The sequence below is a fragment of the Staurois parvus genome, unplaced genomic scaffold (assembly GCF_062004578.1).
Source record: "Staurois parvus isolate SC_StPar_1 unplaced genomic scaffold, SC_StPar_1.0 ptg000151l, whole genome shotgun sequence".
NCBI lineage: Eukaryota > Metazoa > Chordata > Amphibia > Anura > Ranidae > Staurois > Staurois parvus.
This window is the reverse complement of record NW_028317947.1, coordinates 19,947,607-19,975,114: the sequence shown is the minus strand read 5'-3', so window position 1 is coordinate 19,975,114 and position 27,508 is coordinate 19,947,607. Positions and strand designations below refer to the sequence as shown.

Here is a 27,508-nt window from a genome sequence, read left to right as displayed (position 1 = left end):
GGTTGTCCCCAGAGAAGTAATAGAGGGAACATTTTCCAATGGGGACACGAGTTGTAGTGCCCTGGGGGTCCCCAAAAAATTTCCTTTAATTTGCAGAGAATTTCTCACTTCCTGTTTTGGCGATGGGACAGGAAGTGAAGGGAAATTTCCCCAACGGGACACAGATGGCAAAAAATAAACTGACCAGGGTTATAACCCTTCCGTACTCTATCCAAAATAAAAAGAAAACTTTGCCTCTAGTTCTACTTTTAGGGGACTTGGATTGTACCAGGTCAATAGGAGGACCTCATGGTGTCTGAAAGAACAATCTGTTTCCTCCAGAAACCTTTTAGCCTGTCCCCTTTATTAGTCTGCCATTGAGATGGTGGTTTTGGGAAGAGCAGCCAGCTATGAGGTCCTCGGTAAGGAATTAATACAGAGTAATTAACATAAATGTTTTCCCAGACTAAGAATATGAGAGAAGATTTTTGAGAATTGGAAAGTGTGACCATAAAAGAAAACAAAAAACAAAACTGATGACCATGTTGTAGACAGAAGTTTAATAGCTACAGGTAGATGAATTGTTAGAGAACATAGTATTTGTGAGTACAATGCCTTTGCTCCCTTAGAAAGGGAAAGTAAAAGAAGCGGCACAAAGATACCAGTACGCTATGAAGAAGTTTCCTCGTGAGGGATTTGGAGAGGATCTGAAGACTTTTCGAGAACTCAAGGTGTCACTTCTCCTCAATTTGTCCCGTTGCCGGCGGAAGATGAATGTAAGTGAATAACTTAGATTCTCTGATCAAGTCAATGTATGTTATATATGTTTATTGGGTGTGTAATGCCTTTCATGAGTGCTCAACCTGTGGCCCTCCAGCTGTTGCAGAACAGCAAGTCCCATCATTCCTCTGCCTTTGGGAGTCCTGCTTGTAACTGTCATGGTACTTGTTCCACAACAGCTGGAGGGCCCACAGGTTGAACACCCATGCGGGATATATGGTAAAAGGAGCAGCTACTCTTGGATAACATCGTGCAAGCATTCAATTATTCTGCTGCTTATCTGCTATTAACATACTGTATCCTCATGGTGCATTCTAGAGATATTTATATACAAAATGACTACATATTCTGTGTTAACTATATCATCAAATACCTGCCCTAGACAATTACTCCTGCATCTGACATGCACAGTGCAGACCTTGATTTTCTTTAATCGGCCCCACTGCAAAGGAACCAACGATAGGAGATGATAGTCATTTAATTTTGGATACATCACACAGTGTTGGTGATAACTGTGTGTAGCGGATTCTTCTCAGAGGAAATAGAGATTGGCCCTATTGGATGGTTTCATTACTGGTTCTTCCAATGTACTCCAGGATCAAGGGTTTTTAGTTACTTTTCCCAGACCTTCTCCAGAAGCCATAAACATGCATGTTGCTGTGATCCATATTAATGGGCACTTATGTAAAGATCTTTTAAAAGAAAGTCGGTTGTACAGTAAACGCACATAGGTCCAACCGCTCTCTGATGATTGGGCTAAACCTATTTAACTACTTCCCCTCCGCCCTATAGCAGAAATACTGCTACAGGGTGTCAGGAGTGCGCAAAATCACGTGTATGTATGTGTGTGTGTATGTGTGTATATATATATATATATATATATATATATATGTATGTGTATATATGTATGTATGTGATTTAGCAGTACCCGGGTTGGGTGCACGCACTAGCGCACTACCCGCGCCGCCGCCTCGGCTGTCAATCATCGGGTCCCGGTGCTGACTGCTCACTGGCACCCAGTGATTGCCGAGTATCTCTGACGGGAGAGAGACCTGTATGTAAACAATACAGATCTCTCCCCTGTTAGCTCCTGAACACTGCTTTGTATGGCTGTGCATAGCACAGCCATACAAAGCAGTGTGCTTACAATGAAACACACACACAGCCCACGTTGTAAAACAGCACATAGTTGACCCTTTGATCGCCCCATATGTTAACCCCTTTCTGCCCAGTGCCATTAGTACAGTGTCAAAGCTTTTCATTAGCACTGATGACCGTATTGGAGTCACTGGGGATGTCAGTGACACCAAATCAGTTCCCCCCAGTGTCAGAATGCCTGCCGCAGTCCCGCTGTAAGTCGCGGATCGCCGTCATTACTAGTTTAAAGGAAAAAAAAATCCCAGTATCTATACCGCCATTTATAGACACTATCACTTTCACGTAAACCAATTAATTTACACATATACAGAATATATTTTGGCCTAAATTTATGACGAAATTTGATTTTTTAAAATTTTTTACTGGATATGTTTAATAGTAAAAAATATTGTGTTTTTCTCAAAATTGTCAGTCTTTTTTTGTTTATAGCGCAAAAAATAAAAAACACACAGTTGAGGACATGCTGCTTTGTATCTCTGCTCAGCATGTCTCCCAACACACAGCACACAGGTAACCCTTTGATCTCCCCACATTAACCCCATTCCTCCACAGTGCCATTAGTACAGTGTCAGGGCTTTGTATTAGCACTGATCACTGTATTGGTGTCACTGGGTTTGTCAGTGGCAATTAATTCACCCCCCCCCCAGTGTCAAAATGCCCTCCACAGTCCTGCTAAAAGTTGCTGATTGCTGCCATTATTAGTATAAAATAAAAATTGCAGTATATATACCGCCATTTGTAGATGCTATAACTTTCACGTAAACCAATTATTCACACATATTGGGATTTGTTTTTTTTTTTTGCAAAGACACAGCAAAATACATTTTGGCCAAAATTTATGACAAAACTTGATTTTTTTTTTTTTTCAACATTGTTGGCCTTTTTTTGTTTATAGTGCAAAAAACTAAAACTGCACAGGTGATCAAATACTACTGAAAGAAAGCTCTATTTGCAGGAAAAAAGGACATAAATTTCATTTATGTACAGCATTGCATAACCGCATTATTGTCAGTTAATGTAACGCAGCGCATATCGCAAAAAATGGCCTGGTCAGGAAGGGGGGTAAATCCTCTAGAGGGCGAGTGGTTAAGACAGACTTGGCAACAGCATAGAGTTGTAATTCCAGCTGAATGATGCCTATGATGTTGCTCACTTTTTCTTCAGCAATCATATATGGTCAACTGGAGAAAGATAATGAATGCTCATGAGCATGTTACCGCATTCAAAGATTTCCTGAGATCCTGGAAAATCTCTGCATGAATGAACTCTCAGAGGAAAGGAGACAGACCTGTCACTGCCTGCCCCACATTTGCTCACTCACCAAATTAGAGGAGAAGGTCTTGGTAGGTCTCATGGTGCAGTTCAAGCAAACACAGGTAGATCTATCACTGGCCTTTGTGTTTGGTGAGATCTGCCTGGCTGTGGCTACCCTTCTATATGTACACTATATACAGTTTCTTCCATGCTTCGATGGTGTCATCACCATTAGGAGGTTTGTCACATCCTGGTAGCTAAGCGTACATTAGAAATTGCAGCTACCACTACCAGTTCTTGGATATCCATGCTAAGTGGTAAGTTAACAAATTTACCAACTTAACTAAGTCGTGGAATGTCTGTGTTTGTCCTCTTCTTTATAGATATTTGTATTGTCCTTTCTGTATGATTTGCTTCTTTTTATCTCAGATGCAGCACTTGCAGTCAGAAATGAATATCAGCAATGTTTTGTTTAGAAGGGTGTCATATTTTCAATCCCTTTTTTTGATTACAGGACTTTGGAATGGCAGAGGAGTTTGCAACTAAGGCTCTGGAGTTGAAACCCAAATCATATGAAGCTTTTTATGCCCGAGCTAGAGCCAAGAGGAGCAGTAGGTAAGAAAGTGTATTGTTCAGGATGAGAGCTTCACAGTCTGACAGTGAAGTAGATAACGTAATACCTCTTGGGGATGGACTTCACATCACCCCCCCCCCTCTATTAGCAGTGCCCTGTGTCCCCTTCACATCACATCCCCCCCCAGCAGTGTCCTCTGTCTCCCACACACACACACACATTGTAGTGTCCTCTGCACCCTTCCCCCATAGCAGTGCCTGCTTCACATCACCATACAAGTGTCCTATGCCCCCCTCAAAGCAGTGTCCTCTACCCTCTTCACATCACCTAACACCCCCCTCACCACCGCTGTAGTGTCCTATGCACTTCTCCCAATAGCAGTTCCCTCTGTCCCCTTCATATAACCCCTTCCATCCCCTCTGTAGTGTCCTGTTCCCACCAGCCATGTCCTCTGTCACCTTTACATCACTCCCCACTGTAGGGTCCTATGCCCCCCCAGCAGTGCCCTCTGTCCCCTTTACATTTCCTACCCCCCTCCAATAGCAGTGTCCCCTTCACATCACCGCTTCCATCCCCTCTGTAGTGTCCTCTGCACCCCATCCGTGTCCTCTGTCCCCTTTACCTAACTACTGCCCCCCCAGCAGTGCCCTCTGTCTCCTTCACAACCCCCCCCCCTCTGTAGTGTCCTCTGCACCCCATCCGTGTCCTCTGTCCCCTTTACCTAACTACTGCCCCCCCAGCAGTGCCCTCTGTCTCCTTCACAACCCCCCCCCCCTCATAGCAGTGTCCTGTGCCCCCCAGCGGTGTCCTTTGTCCCCATCACATAACCCCCCACTGTAGTGTCCTGTGCCTTCCCAGCAGTGTCCTTTGCCCCCTCCAGGTCATTCGCCCCCCACCCCCCCACACACACACGAACCCGTGTCTTGGTAGCACTCTCCTACCTTACACAGGTGTTCAGCAGAACAAGAGGCAGCACAGCACTGCATGGAGGGAGGGAGCAGGAGCTGCTGGGGGTTAACATTTCCTAATAAGCTGGTGATTGGTTACTAGGTCCACCCGACATCCTAGCAACCAATCATCTGCTGGTTAACTGAAGCAGCTCCAGCCCTCTGTCCAGTGCTGTGCTGCCTCCCACTCTCTGCTCTGCAGTGATGATGAGAGCAGCATAGGCTGGAGGGCAAAACCAGCAAAGCAGTGTTCAGGACCTACTCATTGGCTGCCTGCCATCGATGGTTAGATCATGATCATCAGCTTGCCGACCCCACCCTAGTGGAATTAATCTAAGGTGCAATGAAAAAAGGCTGTGTACACAAACTCTAAAAGATTTTCATCCCCTGTGTAACCTCCCACTTTACTGTGGCATTGAGATGTAATATCACAGCAGCATTCGTTCCATCCAAATGTCCCTACAATAAAACTACACATAATTAAAGATGAACTAAGGGCAAACACTTCACTTTGGATAAAGTATGGGGGGGGGGGGTTATGTCCCCTGTCAGTTTGGGGTTTTTTCCCTATTTGTGACCATACCTTTCTGTTCCATAGCCAAAACAGGAAGTGAAAGGAAATCCCTCCAAAGTGAGGGAATTCCTGGTTTGTGCCAGAGCTAGTATCCCTTATGGAAGATTTATCCTCTATCCCTGTTTTGGTGACAACCCTAAATGTTGGATTTCCTTTCACTTTGTTATAACTGTAAAAAGAACAAATAGAGAGGGTGACGCAGCCATACAAACCTGACAGGGGTTCTTATCTCTCTCAACTCTATCCAAAACAAAAAAAGAAGTTTTCCTTTTAGATATACTATAAGCTGAAAAAAGTATCAACTTGAATATATACAGTGGGGATCGAAAGTTTGGGCACCCCAGCTAAAAATTTGTATTAATGTGCATAAAGAAGCCAAGGAAAGATGGAAAAATCTCCAAAAGGCATCAAATTACAGATTAGACATTCTTATAATATGTCAACAAAAGTTAGATTTTATTTCCATCATTTACACTTTCAAAATAACAGAAAACAAAAAAATGGCGTCTGCAAAAGTTTGGGCACCCTGCAGAATTTATAGCATGCACTGCTCCCTTTGTCAAGCTGAGACCTGACAGTGTCATGGATTGTTCTCAATCATCGTCTGGGAAGACCAGATGATGTCAATCTCAAAGGTTTTAAATGCCCAGACTCATCTGACCTTGCCCCAACAATCAGCAGCATGGGTTCTTCTAAGCAGTTGTCTAGAAAACTGAAACTGAAAATAGTTGATGCTCACAAAGCTGGAGAAGGCTATAAGAAGATAGCAAAGCGTTTTCAGATGTCAATATCCTCTGTTCGGAATGTAATTAAGAAATGGCAGTCATCAGGAACAGTGGAAGTTAAAGTAAGATCTGGAAGACCAAGAAAAATATCAGACAGAACAGCTCGCAGGATTGTGAGAAAAACAATTCAAAACCCACGTTTGCTAGATCTTTCTGGAGGGATCGTGCAGTCAGACACTGGAGTTGTGGTACACTATTCCACTATAAAGAGATACTTGTACAAATATGGTCTTCATGGAAGAGTCATCAGAAGAAAACCTCTTCTACGTCCTCACCACAAAAATCATCGTTTGAACTTTGCAAATGAACATATAGACAAGCCGATGCATTTTGGAAACAAGTTCTGTGGACCGATGAGGTTAAAATTTAACTTTTTGGCCAGAATGAGCAAAGGTACGTTTGGAGAAGAAGGGGCACAGAATTTAATGAAAAGAACCTCTGTCCAACTGTTAAGCATGGGGTTGGATCAATCATGCTTTGAGGTTGTGTTGCAGCCAGTGGCACAGGGAACATCTCACGAGTAGAAGGAATAAATGGATTCAATAAAATTTCAGCAAATTTTGGATGGTAACTTGATGCCATCTGTGAAAAAACTGAAGTTAAAGAGAGGATGGCTTCTACAAATGGATAATGATCCTAAACACACCTCGAAATCCACGGGGGATTACATCAAGAGGCGTAAACTGAAGGTTTTGCCATGGCCTTCACAATCTCCTGACCTCAACATAATTGAAAACCTATGGATAGACGTTAAAAGAGCAGTGTGTGACAGACAGCCCAGAAATCTCAAAGAACTGGAAGACTTTTGTAAGGAAGAATGGGCAATGATACCTCAAACAAGAGTTGAAAGACTCTTGGCTGGCTACAAAAAGCATTTACAAGCTGTGATACTTGCCAAAGGGGGCAGTACAAGATATTAACTCTGCAGGGTGCCCAAACTTTTGCAGACGCCATTTTTTTGTTGTCTGTTATTTTGAAAGTGTAAATGATGGAAATAAAATCTAACTTTTGTTGACATATTATAAGAATGTCTAATCTGTAATTTGATGCCTTTTGGAGATTTTTCCATCTTTCCTTGGCTTCTTTATGCACATTAATACAAATTTTTAGCTGGGGTGCCCAAACTTTCGATCCCCACTGTACATAGAACATATATTACATTAACAGTCTGTCATGTACATCATTCAACAAAATCCAGAACATTTATCACATACACCTAAATGTATGGTAATACAGAGTGCGGCTCCATTCCCCTGGAACACAATCTCAGGGTAGAGCTGCTCTTACCCCTGGTTCACATATCTGCAGCCGTGCGGGCTGTGTTCTCGCGGGCACGAGAGCCCATTCATTTGAATGGACTCCCATCCCCCGGGACACGCAGGGAAGAAATCCCTGAACTTCTTTGGAAAATGCAGCCCACAGGGGAACCTCGGTTCCCAGTACGGTTACGTTTTCCAGTGCGGGTGGTGTGCCATTAGAACTAATGGAACCCACCTGCGGGTCCGCATTCCTCTGTGCGGGTGGTGCGGCTGCATGGATTTTCATGCGGATCCACAGCCGCACCACCTGCACATATGTGAACCTTGCCTAAAGGAGAGCAAATGCAATCCCCATAGTGTCCACTTAACAGGATTACATTACATTTTTTATGTGAAGTAGTGGATATATTGATACATTCAGTGTAAATTTTCCTACACTCTATAGGTGCTCTACCAGAAAGTTAGAAAATTGGCAAAAGTGTCATTTACATCTCAGAATGGTACTGATAGTCGACCTTAAAGGATAAGTTGACCTTTTCATGTAACATGTTCCAGCTCCTGCCACCAGTTCTGCTGATCTCCCCCCTTCCTCCCCTCTCAGTGTGACAGCAGACAGGGTTTTTCTCCCTGCACTTGCCGTTACTTTTTTGAAAAAAGTGCAGCTGTGTGGGATTCTACCAACATGGCTGCATCATTCATTCACAGTTTCCTGTGAAGGAATGAACTACAAGTACCATCATCCAGCGCAGCTGACAGCTGGTAACTCTGAATGAACTGCGATTGTACTAATGAGTGCTCCTATAGTTCATTTACAAGCCCTGCAGCTTTCAAAGAGACCGCCCGTATGGAAGTGCAGGGCTTGTCTGCAGAAGGCTGACATTACACCCCTTAGCCACTGATCACAGGTGCAATGCTTTCCAGGGTCCTGCTGGAAAAAATAATAAATGCACATTTTTATCTGCAAAAATATGTGCAGTTATTATTTTTTCTGGAAAGGTAAACTTATTTTTAAATGTATAAACTTTATGCCTACTAATTCTCCAAAATGTGTGCATTGTTATTTGAATTGCATTGTTTACAGACTGTCATTGTCAGTAAGAAAAAAGTGATATCAAAGGATCTAAACAACATATAATGAAGGCTATCTACATTATTAATTAGTGTGTTCCTTACCAGAACTGCTTTGTATCTTGCAGACAATTTACAGCAGCTTTGGAAGATCTCAATGAGGCTATTCAGCTTTGCCCTACCAACCGTGAGATCCAGCGGCTCCTAGTGAGGGTAGAGGAAGAATGTAGGCAGTTGCAGCAAGAAGAGGAGGTTCAGGAATTACAAGATGAACCAGAACCTGAAGTTCCAAATGAGGATGTTGACTCCACCCAGGAAGACATGTACGAAGAAGAATATCTGGAACAAGACATGGATGCTGTTGGATTACAGTCTGAAGGAAGGCAGTGTCAGGGCCTTCCAGGATTGCAGAGCCCACCTCAGTCTCCTGCACATCGGGACTCTGCCTATATGTCAGGATCACACCAAGTATTTGACTTCAGATCAAACAGCTCAGTGGGCTCACCTACACGACAAGGTTATCAGTCTACTTCCCCGTCCCTGTCTCCAACACATCAGAACTCTCACTATCGTCCCAGTCCTCCACAGACATCACCTGCACACCAGAGCTCTTCCTATCGCTTTAGTCCACCTCCAGTGGGCGGTCAGGTAATAGACTATCCGAGCCCTCCTCCTTCACCATTACGAAGAGCACCGCAATACAGAGCTAGTCCACCAAGTGAAACTATTGGCATGTATAGGCAACAGTCTGGTTCTCCAGTAAGATATCAGCAAGAGCCATGTGTAAGCCAGCATCCAGGAAGACCCAAGTCTCCTTTGTCCAAGATATCACAGCGATCGTTCCAAATGTCACAGCTTCCCACAGCCGTTCCGCAACCTGCACACAGATTACAGCCAGCCAAGGCACAAATTGTACGCAGCAACCAGCCCAGCTCTTCTGTACACTCCAGCGCTGTGATTCCTGGGGGAACATATGGACAGGTGGCGCACGGTATGGCAAGTAAATACCAAACATCATCTGGAGAAATAAGTCAAAGCCGTCTAGTATACCAAGCTTCCCTTGGTGGTCTCATAGCCGATGGACGCCCCGTGCAGCATGTGCAAGCCAGTTTAAGTGCAGGGGCCATTTGTCAACATGGTGGCATTGCCAAGGAAGATATCCCCCAAAGGCCAACCTCTGCCTATAGGGGTGGTATGAGGTATAACCAGACCCCACAGATAGGGCGCAGCCAATCTGCATCATATTATCCTGTATGCCACTCCAAGCTGGATCTTGAACGATCTTCTCTACCTTCCAGCCAGCTAGGTTCTCCCGATGTTTCTCACCTAATAAGACGGCCAGTGAGCATTAATCCTAGTGAAATAAAGCCTCACCCTCCCACTCCAAGGCCCCTGTTGCACTCGCAGAGCGTAGGGCTTCGCTTTTCCCCATCCAGCAACAGCATTTCATCCTCTTCCAGCCTGTCTGCTACTTTCCGACCGTCTGCTTCTATACAACAAATGGAGATTCCTCTCAAACCAGCTTATGAGAGACTTTGTGATGAACTGTCTCCCGTGTCCCCACCCCAGGGAAGTTACCCCGGTGAACCCACGCGCTCTAGGACCACCCCCTTCATGGGGATAATTGACAAGACTGCACGGACTCAGCAGTATCCCCATCCCCATCATCATCAGCAAAGCCGGACATGGGCTGTTTCTTCTGTTGACACTGTCCTCAGTCCCACATCTCCCGGCATCTTGCCCCAGACAGAATCTTTCAGCCCCCCCTCTTCTATCAGTAACATCGCCTTTTATAACAAAACCAACAATGCACAGAACGGACATCTCCTTGAAGACGACTACTATGGCCCGCATGGTGTGCTGGCCAATGGCTCTCGAGGGGACATTTTGGAGAGAGTCACACAGGCCTCCTCCTACCCGGATGTCAAAGTGGCCAGAACACTGCCTGTTGCACAGGCGTACCAGGACAACCTGTACAGACAGCTGTCTCGGGACTCTCGGCAGGGCCAGACTTCGCCCATCAAACCAAAGAGACCATTTGTGGAATCCAATGTGTAGGACAACAGACTTTCCCCCTAGCTTTTCCCTTCTTTCTTGGTATTAACCTTTTCCTCACTCTTTGCATATACTTTCCTCAAACTGGAGACTGAGTAACTCTTCTAAAGGTATCAGTCCCGTCCCAGACCCTCAGCCATTGACCCTCCACATTAATGTTCTTAGCTGACCCAAGATGGGCAGAGCTGGCGTTTTAGTGTGGTAGGGTGTTCTTACAAAAAAAAAAAACACTCTAGACTTGACTGGGTCATGGAACCCAAGGGGCACCTTCTTTTTAATTGCCCAGTATACAGTTGGTATTTTTTTCAATTGACTGATTTAAATTATTTGCACTTAAATCACTAAAATGAAGTCAGTCCCTGGTCTCCTTATACTTCTGCCATCCTGTGGAATTTATTGGAGGCAAGCCCATGTTTCCTCCTTTATAGCATTGCTTCTGCCGGCAGCGTGTTTTACAGCCCCGAGTAACTAGACAGACCCTGCCTGTGGGAGCACAACAGCTGGAACATAGAAATATCTAAGGCCACTTACAGCACAATAGGCATCTGGGAATCTGATAAAATAAGGGCTCTCTTCATTGTCATTATTACATTAATAGCCATGTAACACTATATGTAACATACACTGACTGGGATGCTAAGCTTTTACTGGTGCTTTGTACAGGCTCTGGCTCTTGGGATCACAAAACTGAGGAAGCAAGAGAAATAGATGGAATGTAGTTTGTTCTTGGTAGAGGTGCGCTAGTCTGCTTTTACAAATCATGTAGTAGGGTAGGTGGAGTGGACTGTATTATAAATGCAATTCTCTCACCTTGTCCTGCTAGAAACCTCTACTGGGTCATTTTTTGAATACTGTTTCTCATACAATAGTCAATTATTGTGAATGTTTTCTATAAATTCAAAACACTACAATGCCTAAACTCTTTCTGGCCTATTCAATAGGACAGTCTAAGCTGAGGTGAAAATGTTGGGCAATCAATCACAATTCAGCTTTCACTAATATACATTAGTAGGTTGCTGAGAATTGTTGCACTTTATATGTTTATTGCTTTTTTTCTTACCTTGTTAAAAAAGAGTTAACCACTTGAGTCCCTGGGACTTATTCTCCCTAAACCCAGATTCCCAGAGTGTTTTCTTTTATTGTTTTGGTGATGTCTTGGCTCTGCACCACATCATGTTTTTGGGACAGAGAGGGATTTTAATTTGGTAGCAGATTTGGACACATTTCTTTTATTTTTGTTGGGAATAAATGGTAAAAAAAAAAACGTATTCCCAACACAGCAGAATAATTTATTTGTGTACTCCAAAATATAAATCAACAAAGTCTACAATTTAAAATGATCACATTACTGCGACTTTTATGTGACATATCCAAATGGTAAAGCTCAATTTGAATGTATGTGTTTTACTTTAGGAGAGCTATATTCCCCTTTTGGCCTACATTGCGACACGCAGGGAAAAAGTTAATTTTCCATAATAAATTGTCAGCATAATTAAGATCAGATTAAGTTGGGTTAACAAGGGCACTATATATATATATATATAATTTTTTTGTATTTTTTTTTCTTACAGGATTGCAGTAATTAGAAATTCAGACAAAATTGCGTCAATTAGATAAGCATTCACCACTGGTGCGGTAAAAGCAAATGTTATCCAGATCATCGTTTGTGTGTGTGTATATATATATATGTATATATATATATATATATACACACACACACACCACCCCCCAGTATATTGATTTTTGTACACTTTTATTTTTTGCATAGGGGGGTCTGGATCTGGTCAGTGGAGATGAAATCTAAACCCATGCAGCAAAAGATGACATAATGATCTGCTGGCTTGTATTCAGCCAGTAATAGATCGCTATATTAGTGGTCCACTGCTGTAGCAAGAGGCTGATCAGAGCTCAATGCCTGAGCCTCTGTCTCCATGTCACCATATTCCTGATCTAAACACAATACGAAAGCATTAGGTTTACAATTCTCTCCTACAGAGCCCTCCTATGGAGCAATCTGTAGAAGGTTGAGAAATTCAGGAACTATTTGTCTTACCTCCTGGATTTAGCACTGGGACCCGGCTGTGGATGACAGCTGGAGTTTCCAGCGCTAGTGTTGGCAGGGAAAGACCTACAGGAGCCTCTGAATTTGGGTGCTATTTTAAAGCTATCTATACATGGGATCAAGCAGCCCTAATGACTAGTCCAGTGCTTGTGAAGTCACCGTCTCATAATCTTCAATTTACATCTCCATTTCTTTTGCTACGAGGAGGGTTTTGTGAACCATGAGCCAGCACAAGAGCACCAGTGTGCTTTTAGGACAGGTGAGAAGGAATTTGACTTGCAGCGGGCAGTAAACCAATCATTTCATCATTTGCAAGTAGGATGAGTTTCAATCAGCCCAGACCTGATGCATAAATAAAACTGGAGGGATGACCAGGCCATACGTGATCACACCTATTCATAAAGCAGAAATCTGCCAGTAGCTACAATGTGGTTTTCTGCTCTCAGACAGCAATGTTCTCAGGTGTACATATCTTGTGACCTGTCCACATACATCAGATTCTCCTCAATGTTCCAGACTGTTGGTAGTCATAGACCAGACCAGAAGGGCTCTTGTGGTAAAGGGGCAGATTTACTAAATGGCCAGTGTGAAATACATTAGAATGACAGTCTCCATGCCAACACAGCAAATACACCCACCATTCTTATCGAATGCTTCTAGTGTCAGTGATATGTGCAATAATGAAGGAAAAAACCCCTTATAGTTTCCATTCTCATGGAAACAGACTTAAGGATAAGTTGTTGGAGCATGTTGTTCTAAGTAAATACAACTTAATATTTTAGTTATTTGCTATTTAATTACAATATTTTATATAAATGAAAAAAGCAGGATGCACCAAAACCTTGTTTGGGACAAGATAATTGCTGTACTATTGTATATTGTGATAAAGAGAACATTCCAGTAATGTGAAAAGACACTTCCATGTGCTATGAAGTGCATAATCAAGGCACTTTGCTTCCATGTAAACAAATTTTCTCAGCAGGGTAACGCTGTAAACCACACTTCTGAATATATAATAGGAATATGGGATGCAGTACAATTAAAGGATACGCACTTATCCTGTTTCCCAGTAAAAAACCCCGTTCTTGCTGCCCAGCTGTTTTGGGGGCCACGACAGTGTTTACACAGGCTGGGCTCCTATGTACATGTAAGAGCTGGGTTCCTGTGCCATGGTAGAAAGACAGGGTTTGTCCCTTACTGGTTCATAGACAATGGTGGCCAGGATGGCTGAAACTCTGCCAGCACATCTGATTAAGCACTTGCTGCTTTTCAATGGATATGGAGCCTAGAGTTTGTGTAAACACGCTGTACAAATTTTCATAATTTGAAGAAGGTGGCAGACATTTTGATTTTATTGATTATATTTGTATTCAGTCCATTTGAGGCAAAGTTTAACAGGACAGGAAATAGCCCGTTTCTGTAAGCAAAGTGCATTGCCACGTTATAGCCAGTAGAGGGCACAGCAGAGATCACAACTATCCAACCCAAATGATTACTAAATACTGTGCTATAAGTAACTGTTACGCCCATGTTTCTGCTCCCCTTGTAACAGACTTTGCCAAAACTCCCAAGCTGGGTTTGGTGCATTCCGTCGTCGGAAGTGATATAGCTAATTCTATGGAGACTGTACATGTTGTTCTTTTATTTCTATTACAAAGTGATAGCCATTGTGTATATTTCAGAGATGGTGCTGTTTGTGGATAGAGAACAGATGCAAGTTTTAGGCCTACAAAACGTCATTAGTTCCATTTAGTGAAGTCCTCAGAGTATCACAGTTCAGGGATTTTTGTGGTCGTGGCAGGGTTCTTTTCTAATTCCCTAGACAGTATCTGAAAAGCAGACTTTCACTGGCCTCCTGCTTGACACCCCCCCCCCCCCCCCCCCCATGCTGTGATTAGGCACAACAGATCTGAACTGGGAGGAGAGCGAGTTGCCTTTGCTTATGTAAAAATAGACACCTGCTATTAACGATCACTGCTGAAGATTCCTAATGCAATGTTGGAAAGGTTATTTTTCCGTTTTAAATTTTATGGCGATACTTTTTATACCCTTCCTGGCTGCTCTGTCCCTAAACTCACTTCCCTAGCTTTTCCTGTCCTCGCCTTCTCCTCCATGCTGCGGCTGTATTGCACACATCAGAAAGACTGAAGGAACCTTGTGAAGGGTGAGCGGGGCCTTCGCCACCCCAAGTCAGAAGGACTCTCTTCTCTGTACAGTGTATTTATTCAATGCATGGTCCGTTCTCTTTAAAAATATACAGAACACAACCATTGTTTAATATATATATGTATATAAAATACATATATTGTGCAGTGCTCAGGTCATGGGGTTGTTTAATTTTTAGTTTTTTATTACTAAGTCACCCCTTTTCTCTCCCTGCCTCCTCCTGGAGACAAGGGTGAGTCTGCAGATTTGAGCATTGAACTTGTAAATAAGAAAACAAGGGAAAAAAAAACATGTTTTATTTGTTTTGTTTCTGTTTTTATTTCTGTTTATTATCCCTCCTTTGCTTCCAGGACCTCCTGCAGTGCAGCGCAGAGCGATGTGTTTGGTCCCTGAAGGCAGAGGAGGTGGGAGGTTGCACTCTGGGTGCCAGGGTATTAAAATACCCTCTACATCCTCCCCTCACCACTCCTGGGTTTTTTCTTTTTCTCAGTTACACTGTATTTGCTTGCTCTGTTTTTTCTTGTCTGTACATGTGAGATGTGAGATAGATGTGAAAAGTCTTTCCTCCCTCCCCCTAAAGTCACCTTCTCTATACAGACTTTAACTGTAAATTGAACAAGAAAACTGTATGAGACAAAAGAGAAAAAATGTACTTATTTATAAATGGTTAATAACACTTGGAATCAAAACAGCCATCCGTGTGTCTGACGCTGTGTCTTGTGGAGAATGGGGATGATGTCAAAGATTATTAATGTATGAACATAGTAGCTGTATGATACGCTTGGGACCTTAGATGGAGCTGTGACTGTGTTTCTATACGGTGCCTGTGAGATGTTTTTAGAACAGATGTGAGCAGAGGACTTGTTCTTTGGATCACGGTCAATGGACAAAGCTATGCAAAGTATGGTGTTTGTATATTAAAGGGTCATTAAACCTAAAACACAAGTTGCTTCCCAATTGTATTACATGGGTTTCCTATGTCACCATTCCCTCTGGACACCGTTATCTTCTAATTATAAGAGTTTTAATGACGCTGTTGCTTCTGTTCATACACAACTGTCAGTGCAGATTTACTGCCTGTTAGTGGGAGAAAGTTCAGATACGGCTGCATTTATTCCCGGATCTGTAACAGAAGACACAATTCACCCATCAGCAGGTCCTGTTTTACGTATCAGCAGCAGACACTATAGTTTTTGGTACTGGGAGACATCTGCTGTTAGATTTCAGTCCAGGACTATCAGCACTAAAAACAACTGCAAACACTTAAGTGATAAAAGTATAACTCAAGGCAAAACGTTTGAAGTTTTGGATAGACTGAAGATGGATTAGAACATCTGTCAGCTTTTACTGCTTTCTGTGCCCGTTCAGCTCTGTACACATAGCCGACATTTGGCCTGTGTGTACACCCATCTGTTCAACAGGAGCTGGCCAGACAGGCATACTGAAAAACCAGCATCCGAACAGTGCTGGCAACCAATGGCTGCTGACTGGTGTGTTTTGGCGGGGGGGGGGGGCACGCGCATCAGTCCTTCTGTCAGTACAGAAATCTCCTCGCTGAGCTATTGCGTTCTAACATCAAATAGTTAGTACAACGAACTCGTCCAACTCTTCAGGTTTTTTTTCTCGCTCAGGTGCTGAACTGAACAAAGAAAAACTGATGTTGTGTTCCCAGGATGAGGGAGATGCATCCTCTCTATTTGTTCTTTTTCTCCGAGAGTGAAAGAAAATTGTGGGTTGTCACCAGAACAAGAATAGAGGAGAAATCTTCCAATGAGGACAATGGTGAGAGCTGGCGATCACCTCTTACTTCCTGTTTTAGCAATCAGACAAAAAAGCTGCAGAGGTTATAACCCTCCCCTTACACCCCCCCCCCAAAAAAAAAACGTTTTGTCTTTAGTTCTACTTTATGATGGGGGGTTGTGTGTCACACTTAGTAAACACCTACATCATGTCTACCTTCCTTAGTGCTAAATGGGGTCTCTTGCTAAAGTCACATGAATAATTCGAGCATTACAAGAGGAGATTGGAACGCAGGAAGTATATCCTATGAGCAGGTAATTACATTTCTCAGGGCATTCAGTTTCTGTACACAATTGCCCCCAGTTGCAAGGCTATGGCACCTGATTTTCAGTGTTAGAAAACTATACCCAGCAACCGAATGAAACTGAAAGGTAATTTTTAATATGAAATTATAAAATGCCTTTTGTGACAATTATGTACATTATATTTACAAAAGTGGGGTTATGCTTTACATTTTGGCAGTTTGGTTTTTGTTTACAAACCGTATATGGTAAACAAGCCAAGTCCTAGCAGTTGTTTTTACATGACCTCATTGTTGCCTCTGCAGTTGGATTATATGTAACCACAGCTCATCTCCAATGTCTTGTTGAGCTTGCTAAAGCCAGCCATACATGAACCGAAATTCAGCTGGTTCAGCATGGACTGGAAAAATTACGATCCATGTATGTATGGGCAAGCTGGTTGTACAGAAGTTAATCATTAGACTGACTTCTGTACAACCAGCCTCTTGGAAAATTTCTACACAATCAGTGCTGTTGGATATAGCTGACATTGTTGATCAGTGTATTCTGATGATGGGAAAGCCTCCCCACGGTGAGAATATGCTCAGTGAAGAAGGTTCCGCCCCATCCACATCAAGGATGGTAATGGGAGAATAGAGTCTTTTTTTTTTAAGTTAATATACAATAAAGAAAAGAATTTGTACTAAAGTGACATAGGGATAAAGTAAATCATAGATGTGTGCAATGTCCATCATCAAATCCTTTTTTCAGTAAGAGGTGGAGAGATTTATGTGGGGTAAACACTATTAGAAAAATATTCTGTATGAGGCATGATCATTAAATTTTTGTATAGTGTGTACACAACTCAATATCCAATTCAGACTTTCTAAAAGGAAATTTCTGAAGGGACAAACTCCAAAATTTTTCTCATACGTGAACAGAACTAACAATTTTCTCTTAATGGGTACTGATTTCGTACGAGAAAAATCAGATATGAAAGATTGCACATGATCACAAACAATAAAGAGAGAAAAAGCCTTTGTCGTATGAGAATTTTTGTACAATTCATACCATCCTCTATTTCGACCTCCTGTGAAACATCAAGGAAAACCGGACGATCGTTCATCCGATTTTCTTGTAGTGTGTACTGGGCTTTACACACAAACATAAAGAGAGAGCCTAAGTGAGGATACATAGTAATGCAATAGACAGAGAGAGACTGCAGAATGAAGTATCTATTGATAAGACCTTCCAGCTCAAAACAGTAGGACACAATGGCTGTGAGCTGTGATCAGATGCTGGTTGACTGCTGGCCTTCCAGTATGCCCATTTGGCCAGTGTATACCAGTCTGAAGGGGAGGGGAAAATGGCAATCCTTTCCAGAAACTAACATAGGAAAATGAGATATGTTAGCCCAAGAACCATCAGTTGTACATAGATCAAAATACAGAGCATGCAAGAAGAGTGTGATAAGAAAACAAGCAAGTACTGAAAGACAGTATGAAAGTAAAGGGAAGTATAATAATGAAGCTCCCCATAAATCTTGCAGTTGCTTAGGGAGTAAGGAAAAACTAGGGCACTGAACAAGTATTCTACGATGGGGAAGCTAGGAATACAATTGCGGACATATACCTGACTTGAGCTTTCAGGGGAATAGCACTCTCAATCGACCATGTAGGTTGATAAATCCCTATTGGACAACGGGGGGGAGTTGGGGCAGCACTGGAGTGAAGTAATTCTAAGATCAAATCGACCCTATGGGGTTGATTTACTAAAGCTGAAGAGTGTAAAATCTGGTGCAGCCACGCATGTTAGCCCCAGTCAGCATCTAACTTCAGCTTGTTCACTTAAGCTTTGAGAATAAAACCTGGAAGCTGATTGGAGAGTGGTTTCTATGCAGAGCTGCACCACATTTTGCAGTTTTAGTAAATTAACCCCCATGCATAGAGCGTATATACAGTCAAGTCCATAAATATTGGGACATCGACACAATTCTAACATTTTTGGCTCTATACACCACCACAATGGATTTGAAATGAAATGAACAAGATGCGCTTTAACTGCAGACTGTCAGCTTTAATTTGAGGGTATTTACATCCAAATCAGGTGAATGGTGTAGGAATTACAACAGTTTGCATATGTGCCTCCCACTTGTTAAGGGACCAAAAGTAATGGGACAGAATAATAATCATAAATCAAACTTTCACTTTTTCATACTTGGTTGCAAATCCTTTGCAGTCCATTCCAGCCTGAAGTCTGGAACGCATAGACATCACCAGACGCTGGGTTTCATCCCTGGTGATGCTCTGCCTGGCCTCTACTGCAACTGTCTCTATGGTGCTCACTGCCCAGCACCATAGAGCTTGATTGGCATTTGCCACTAAACATCAGAATTGGTAGGTCCACCACTGGTGTCCTGTGCTTATCACAGATGAGAGCAGGTTCACCCTGAGCACATGTGACAGATGTAAAAGGATCTGGAGCAGCTGTGGAGAAGGTTATGCTGCCTCTAACATGGTTCAGCATGACCATTTTTGGTGGTGAGTTAGTGATGGTCTAGAGAGGCATGTCCATGGAGGGACGCACATATCTCTACAGGCTAGACAATGGCACCCTGACTGCCATTAGGTATCGGGATGAAATCCTTGGACCCACTGTCTGACCCTATGCTGGTGCAGTGGGTCCTGGGTTCCTCCTGGTGCACGATAATGCCCGACCTCGTGTGGCAAGAGTATGCAGGCAGTTCCTGGAGGATGAAGGAATTGGTGCCATTAACTGGCCCCTACACTCGCCTGACCTCAATCTAATAGAACATTTTTGGGATATCATGTTTTGGTCCATACAACGCTGCCAGTATGCACCTCAGACTGTCTAGGAGGTCAGTGATGCCCTGGTCCAGATCTGAGAGGAAATACCCCAGGGAAAAAAAACAACCCACTGAGAAAAGTGGAGGTAGGGTTTAAAACAGAAGGTGTATGGCTACAAAAGCAGTGGTGTACATGGGAGAAAGATTTTGATTTCCTAAGAAGTGGTTTATCTGTACCAGCTGTAGGATGAGATCCTTCTATGTCAGCAACAGATCTCCTATTATGAAGTGGGAACCCAGAATGAGATTTAGTAGATGTGAGCATGCCACTATTAAGAGTATCATCAAAGATGCCTGTCCTGAAAGGGCAAGTCAATAAGATGCTGCTTAAACATAACATCTATGTTCCAAGCACATCATGTGAGACACGAACTGATTCCAAGAGGCCAGCATAGCTAAAGTGAAAGGCTACATGAATAAATGTAAGGCCCCTTTCACACGGGGTAGACTCCGGTTTGATCAGCAAGGGATCTGTCTGCTGATTTTCTGTTGATCAGAGCACGCAGATGACAGGTCTGTGTCTACTCCGTTTCTGCAGAGCACACATGGACTGAGGCTCTGCTCTATGGGGGGCTGGATGTAAATGGACTTCACTGCCCTCTGATCCAATCTGCCTAGACAGAAGGGGATGGCTCTCCTGGCAAATGACATTGGATATAGGCAGGTGTAAACAGACGAAAGTATGTTTACACCCTCCAGTCTATAGGTAGGAAGGAAGGGTCTGATCAGGTCCACCTGAAAAACTGACAGGTGAACCTGATTGGACCATTTGTGTGAAAGGGGCCTAAGAAGCTGTAAAACTCTAGGTCAAGTTCGAGAAATCTGTTTAAAAGAACGTAGAGAGTTACTGTGGTTAGCCCAAACTGGGACTTTAACCGAGTACAGTGAAGTCCCTAAGTGTAGAGTCCCGGTTTCAGACATTATGGACCAAGATGTCCATTAAGGAAAAAGGACTGGAGAGTCTATAGAAGGTAGGAGCCAGAGATTCTTTATCCAGGGGAAAACACTACCGTAAATGAATAGGAGGGAACTAAGACAGCATAGAATGTTTCAGTCTCCACACAGAAGGCTTTCCAGAAAAGAAGTTGCAGGGAAGATCTTTGTAGCAGTATAAACCATAGAAGAGTATAGATCAACAGATATAACTCCTATAAGTTCAGCTGTGCCTATAGTTCAATGGCCAATAACCATCAGATTCATGAATGACCAAATGAAAACCAGATCCCACAAGAATAGGCTGTGGAGATTCTGAATCAGGAGTCAGAAACGATAGGAGCTTTAGCCATGTTTAAGCCTAGGTTCACACATATGCAGTGTGGGACACACCACGATCCCTCGGTTTCCTGCACCGACTTGCAAATGCACTGTTTTGTGATCTGCTGTGGGTGTCAAAGCTAACAACACCCCAAACAACCATCAGATCTGGGTCCAGCACACCTCAAAAAAAAAAGGTGACACCCAGAATTGCATGTGAATTGCACAAGAAGGTGGTGAGATTTAAATGCGAGCTATAGTGTAAACCAGGGCTAGGTGAAGTGCCAGTAGGATTGGAAGTATGTGCTGATAAAGAGGTAGTAGCAGAGAGCTATGAACATCTGCAGGCAGACTGCTTCACTAAGTGCACAGAAAATGACAAAGTCAGAATGCAGATTAGAGAGACCTGGTAAATCTAGCAGAGTTTGCAGGTTCAAGTAATGAAATCAGAGAAGCTGGTGATGAGGATGAACCTATATGAGTAGTGGTCCCAGGATTTTGACTACAACTGTCAGTTCCTACAGGGTAGACTTGCAAATCATCCCTAGAAATAGTAGGGGAACATAGACAAGATCTATGGCCTAATCCCCTAAACTTATTTAAAAAAACAAAAAACAAAACTTGTATTTGTAGGTTGTTGCAGAAAACAACAAGGCCTCACTGACAAACCGGAGCGGAATGAGGACCAGGTAGCCGCAGGTGACAAAGGCATCAAAGGCAGGCAGTGGAACAGGTCAGGGAACCCCACATAGTGCTTAAATAGCAGCAACACAAGTCTTTTACTCCAAAAGGGCAAGAAATAGGATGAGCAGCATGCATAGTGAGTGATGGGGATAGGATCACACTCAAAAGAGAAAGCACCGCTCTAGCCCTGCATGGAAGATTGTATTGTACTATTCAGTACTTGAGCAGCATGCAAGTAATAAAAAGGTCATGTATTAAAGTGTGTACCAAAGCAGACATCTAATGATAGTCAGTGTTAAAGATTTGGACACAGGAACTCGGTCATGACTGGAAAAGTACTGTGAACAGGCCCAGTAGAAGGGCTGGGAGATGTCATGGTAGAGTGGAATGTTTAAAGAAAACATTTTAATGTCTTCTTTAGTTTCCCCAGAGATTAGGTATACCAGAGGTAGGACATCTGCCCTAAATGGGTGCACTTTTGGCTAATCTACTCAGGACACAGATCTGTAAGCATCTGAAGGTAACATACTAGGATGACTTCATCTTTCTTGAGGTTAATTTTCACAGAAAAACATCAAAGACTGGGTTTATACTGAAGGCTGTACCATTGTTCCAGAAGTTTGGGTAGCACTCTACCATTAACCTACCAGTACATACAGGTCTGGAAAGAGCACAATGCAGACCTTGGAGAGAGTAGAGATTCCACTTACCAAAATATCTACATCCTATGGAGACACTAGAGGCCAGGTACACCTCACTGAGCGTTCTGTGGCCAACTGACAGTACCCATAGGACTAGAAAGCTCCATAAAGCATAGGCCAGTGCCTGAACCTTTTAAAAGGTCTTTGAAGACTCGCTTTGTGAGCCCCTGGACAGAGCAGAGACAGGGTCACAACAGAGGTTGTCATATGGCTCTGAACCTGTAAAGCACTCTGCGGTTAAAAATAAATCAATACACATAGGGGGTTATTTGCTAAAACTGCATGGTACAAAAATCTGGTGCAGCTCTGCCTAGAAACCAGTCAGCGTAGAGGAACCCTCAAATTTACACTTCAGGTCACTTCCATGGTGTGGTAATGTAACCCAAAAATTGGGTATATATTCTGTGTGCGTGCACAAAACTTAAACTTTATGTATTTTTACTGACAATATGGGATTGATTTACTAAAACTGGAGAGTGCAAAATCTGGTGCTGCTCTACATCGAAACCAATCAGCTTCCAGGTTTTATTGTCAAAGCTTAATTGAACAAGCCGACATTAGAAGCGGATTGGCTGCCATACACAGCTGCACTATTTTGCACTCACCAGTTGTAGTAAATCGAGCCCTATGGGGTTGAGCTGCTGTCCTAGTATTATGCAACATATAAAAAAAAAAGAAAAACTGCATGCAACTATCACGTTTTTCTCCAGGGTTTCTACTTTCAGAAAATATACAGTGTTGTGGGGATTTGTAATCTTCAGACCTAAAACGGGCCTGGCAGTGAAAGGGTTAAAGACTACTGCTAGCCATACACTAGTTGAAAAATCACTTGAATGGGCTTTAAAAAAAATTAACACATGGTTGTAAGAGCAAACGATATTGTCATCTCGTAATGACCGAATTTCTAACAATAAATTGTTCAGGGGACATAAACTACTGATTTTTATTGCTTCTGGGCTACATATGCTCAGTACCAACAGTTCGATTTTTAACAGGAGAGACTCACATTAACCTTCCAATTTATCTTCTGTTCAGCAGAAGTTTTCCAAACTTTTCTCATTACTCCTAATTACTTAAGGAACCCTTAGCAATCTAGAGAACCTCAGAGTACCATGGGACCAACCCTGGGTGAGGAAGACCCCTGCATGGTGTTATTAAACCCAGGACCCTGCATTCACTCTATCCGCTCTCCCCGGACCCTCCATTCACTCTATCCGCTCTCCCCAAACCCCCCATTCACTCCTTCTGGTCTCCCAGGACCCGGCCTTCACTATATCTGATCTCCCAGGACCCTGCATTCACTATATCTGATCTCCTACAGTACACAGAACATGGAAATGTAATTATTTTAGTAAATATAAACTGCTTAATACCTTTTCTCATCAGAAGTCACAAAACTGCTCTGACTGCTATCAATGCCCAGCAGAGCACTGGTTAAAGCTTGTCAGAGGAGTTTTCATTCTGCTCTGGAGGATGTAGAACCCCTGATTTCTCTCTGGACAGTGCTGATTGGCCCTGTGCTGAAAACATACACCCTCCCAAAAAAAAACCAAAAACCCACTCTCGCAATACACACCAAACTGAGCACGTGCAGAGTGACTTCACACACGTCTTATCAGGAGATAGGGGGACACTGGAAGAAGGGAAGGGTCAGAGAAGTCGGGATCAAACTGCCTTTCTACAAAATGCAGAGAATTAACCCCTTAGGTTCCACAGTGTATATGCAGTAAAGCATGCTTGTTATACTCAGTGATTTTACTGTTGTGGGTTTAGTAACACTTTAGCAGGCTGGTATTTTAGTAAACCACGCTTAGTTGTTCCTGTAGATTTAAGAAATAGGTAATCACTCTATAAAAGACAATACTGAACATCACACATGGGTACAGAGCAATGTTCATGCTTTATCCTTTCACCAAATCACACTTTTTTTTTTCAGAGAAACTGATGATTTTTTTAATGCTCTTCAAAATAGTTCAAACATTAATATATCTATATATACTGTATATATAACAACATTCTCTTGTATATATAATAACATTCTCTTGTAAACAAGTTTACATCTTGGAAATGACAGTTGTGCATTTTTTTTAAATTAACGAAAAAAAAACAAAATTTTTTGCCTGACAGTTGGCACTTCAACTTTCTTAGTTCCATCCTAAAAACCTGAGCATTTAAATATATCAAAAACACCACCAACAGCTTTGCTGTAGTCAGCTCCGTCCAAAAAGTACAGCAAAAAAATAAAGAAGAGAAAACAATACATTTGTCACAAAATACAAAAAAAAGGACTTAAGAAAAGAATCAACTCACCTCTGAAGTCAAGCTCGGTAATAAAGGTTGCAGATTTCCGCTGGTCAGCACTGATTCTACTAAATGGCTATGTTCTCTCCTGCATGATACCGCTCCTCTACCTCTCATTGTCAGAAATTTACATTAGATAGCTTAGATTTAGCAGGTCACCTGGTTTACAACATTAAGAATCCGTCAGTACTGTATTGTCTAAGCAACTGCAGGAATATCTTTACTCTATAACGTGATTTTTGGAGAATGTCACCTGTGGAATTCTGTCCCTCTTCTCTGATGTTGCCATTATGAAAATGAGCTGCTGGGAGGGTTTAAAAGAAACATGTGCCCACAGAAATATGGAGGCTGCTATAGCTGGCAAAGGTTTCTTTTAAAAAAATAAAAGCTGTGCAGACAGCTAAATACATTGTACAAAACATAGAAGAGTGGCTGTATAGAATTACAACATTTTTATGATTCATATCTGGCACACCTAGGCAGCTGATGCGCTTATTTCCTGGTCCAGCAATGCAGCTTTGTCACCATTCCAACCACAGCCAACTTTATGGACCACCAATACCATTACCTCTGCAATTAACAGTGAACAGGTCCAATGTGGAAGAGGTCTGCAAGTCAGAGACGTGGCAGGTAAAACAAACAAATCCACATTTCAATTATGTATTTAGTGGTTTGCCTGGAGTTGTACGTCATTATTCCTAACCTGTACTCACATGCATTGCGAAGATTTACTAAAACTAGAGCACTCAGAATCTGGTGCAGCTGTGCATGGTAGCCAATCAGCTTCTAACTTCAGCTTGTCCAATTAAGCTTTAGCAATAAAACTTGGAAGCGGATTGGTTTCTATGCAGAGCTGCACCAACTTTGCACCATGCACTTTTAGTAAATCCCACTATGTTTGCCTTTGACCTCGGGTGTCAAACTGGCGGCCCTCCAGCTTTTGCCAAACTACAAGTCCCTTGAAGCATTGCAAGATTGACAGTTACAAGCATGACTCCCAAAGGCAGAGGCATGATGGGACATGTATTTTGGCAACAGCTGGAGGGCTGCCAGTTTGACACCCCTGCCTTAGACTGTGATGAAGAGTGGGAATACAATGTCAAAAATGACTCCCTGAGTAATGATCATGATACACTGACAGGTGGACAGTTTGTGAAATATGCAAAAAAAAAAAAAAAAAAAAAAAAAAAAAAAAAGAATTCTTCACTAAACATCTCAACAATTACACAATTACAAAGAGAGAGGCTGTCAATGTTACTTGAAATATAGTTCCCTTTAATATGGGCTGCTCTGAGTAGGCTGACAGGAACACCTCAAGGCATGTAAGGATTGTCAGAGATCGGATTGCCCTAGCACTGAATATCTGTTAGGACTAGAACACATGGGCACTCTTATGTTTAATCCGCAGCATCTACGTTTCCCAGAAGGTGAGCAGGACACTGGAACCATGCAATTCAGGGTCCTTTCATATTATGGGGAGAACACCTACAAGTTATACATGGCTGTTTGTGCCAAGGATCTAAGCGCTGCCTAGCAGCTGGGGTGCTCTTTGGAGGATATAAAATGTCTCCATTAAGACCCTTTGGTTTCTATGTGGAGCTGCACCAGATTTTGCACTCTTCAGTTTTCGTAAATCAACCCCAATCAGCTTCCAAATTTTATTGGCAAAGCTTAATTGAACAAGCTGATTGCCTACCATGCACAGCTGCACCAGATTCTGAGTACCAGCTTTAGTAAATCTAGTTACTATGAATGGTAAAGCGCTGCCCCTAAATTCCAATCTGGTGAAAGTGTAATATGTGATAAATGTTCTACAAAAAATGACAAACAAAAATGTGCATAAAATTAGAAGTGCAAATGAGTACTATAATACACCTCCCCCATTGGAGCATCAATATCTCTCCACTGGTAAACCGGTGTAATCACTTAATATGTGTATTCCCTATATTGGGAAAGTTCAACATTGCAACTGCCCCCCAAACAGAGCTGCACTGCAATGCACCTTCTTCCTATAGCATACAGGTAACGTGTGAATGTGTCAAACCTCAAATAAATATGCACTACCCTAAATCACACAATAATATATCAATAAATACTAGTGGAGAGATATGGATGCACATAGGGGAAGGTGTATTATAGTACTCATTTGCACTCATAATTTTCTGCACATATTTAGAACATTTATTGCACGTGACACTTTCACCAGATTGGAATTTAGGGGTAGCGCTTTTTAATTGGTCTTACAAATTCTTAGAGTTGTGTTAGCGGCTAGCCTTCTTCTAATTTTTTAGTAAATCTAGCCCCAAATGTCACTCACAGTCACAATTCAGATGCAAACTGAAACAACTGCTATGGAATTGGTGAGTGGGCAAAACAGCCCACGTACAATATACTTATTTAGCGGAGTTATGCCCACTGAGGGGTGGATTTACTAAAGGAAAATAGACTGTACAATTTGCAAGTGCTGTTGCTCCAGCGCTTAGTAAATGAGAATTAAATTTTTTTTTTTTTTAAAGAATTTTCCTTGCACGTTATTAGGTATTCTTTGCAAAGTGAAGCTTCATCTCATTTACTATGCTCTGGAGCACATGAATTTCATATTATAGCACTAGTATAATATACTAGTATTTTTGCCTTTAGTACATCAACCCCTATGTGTTGAGAAGAACCGGTACAAAACAAAGTGCCCCTGTATTCTAGGACTTACCACTATCTGGAGGAAACTGGCATATTTCTTTCTGAACAACAAAACACGGCACTATAGGATATAGAGAGACCACTACATCGACGTGTTTAAAACTTACATGTAATAGTTATTTGGCTGGAAAGAAACAAACAAACATTCACATATGCCAACTGCACTGGAAACAGAAATGTCTACAAGCCACTTCACCTAAATACATGAAACCCCTTTAGGTGAAATTTAGGAGCCTTTCTGGCACAGATTGATGAAAGGCAGAACAATCCAGAATTTATTTGGCAATATGGTGATTAGAGAAGTGAAGTACAGCATGCCCACA

The 27,508-nt window shown here is 42.3% G+C and overlaps 1 protein-coding gene across 7 annotated transcripts in view; it reads left to right on the top strand.

Moving 5' to 3' along the window:
- Window positions 1-15,354, top strand: part of TANC2 (tetratricopeptide repeat, ankyrin repeat and coiled-coil containing 2) — a 518,532-nt gene extending 503,178 nt beyond the window's left edge. For all 7 annotated transcript variants that reach the window (XM_089674602.1, XM_089674601.1, XM_089674599.1 and 4 more), the window contains 3 exons: window positions 609-755; window positions 3,686-3,786; window positions 8,507-15,354. In XM_089674602.1, coding sequence (XP_089530728.1) covers window positions 609-755; window positions 3,686-3,786; window positions 8,507-10,436 — 2,178 coding nt within the window. In that variant the 3' untranslated portion in view covers window positions 10,437-15,354. The remainder of the gene's footprint in view (window positions 1-608; window positions 756-3,685; window positions 3,787-8,506) is intronic.
- Window positions 15,355-27,508: the final 12,154 nt, after the last annotated feature.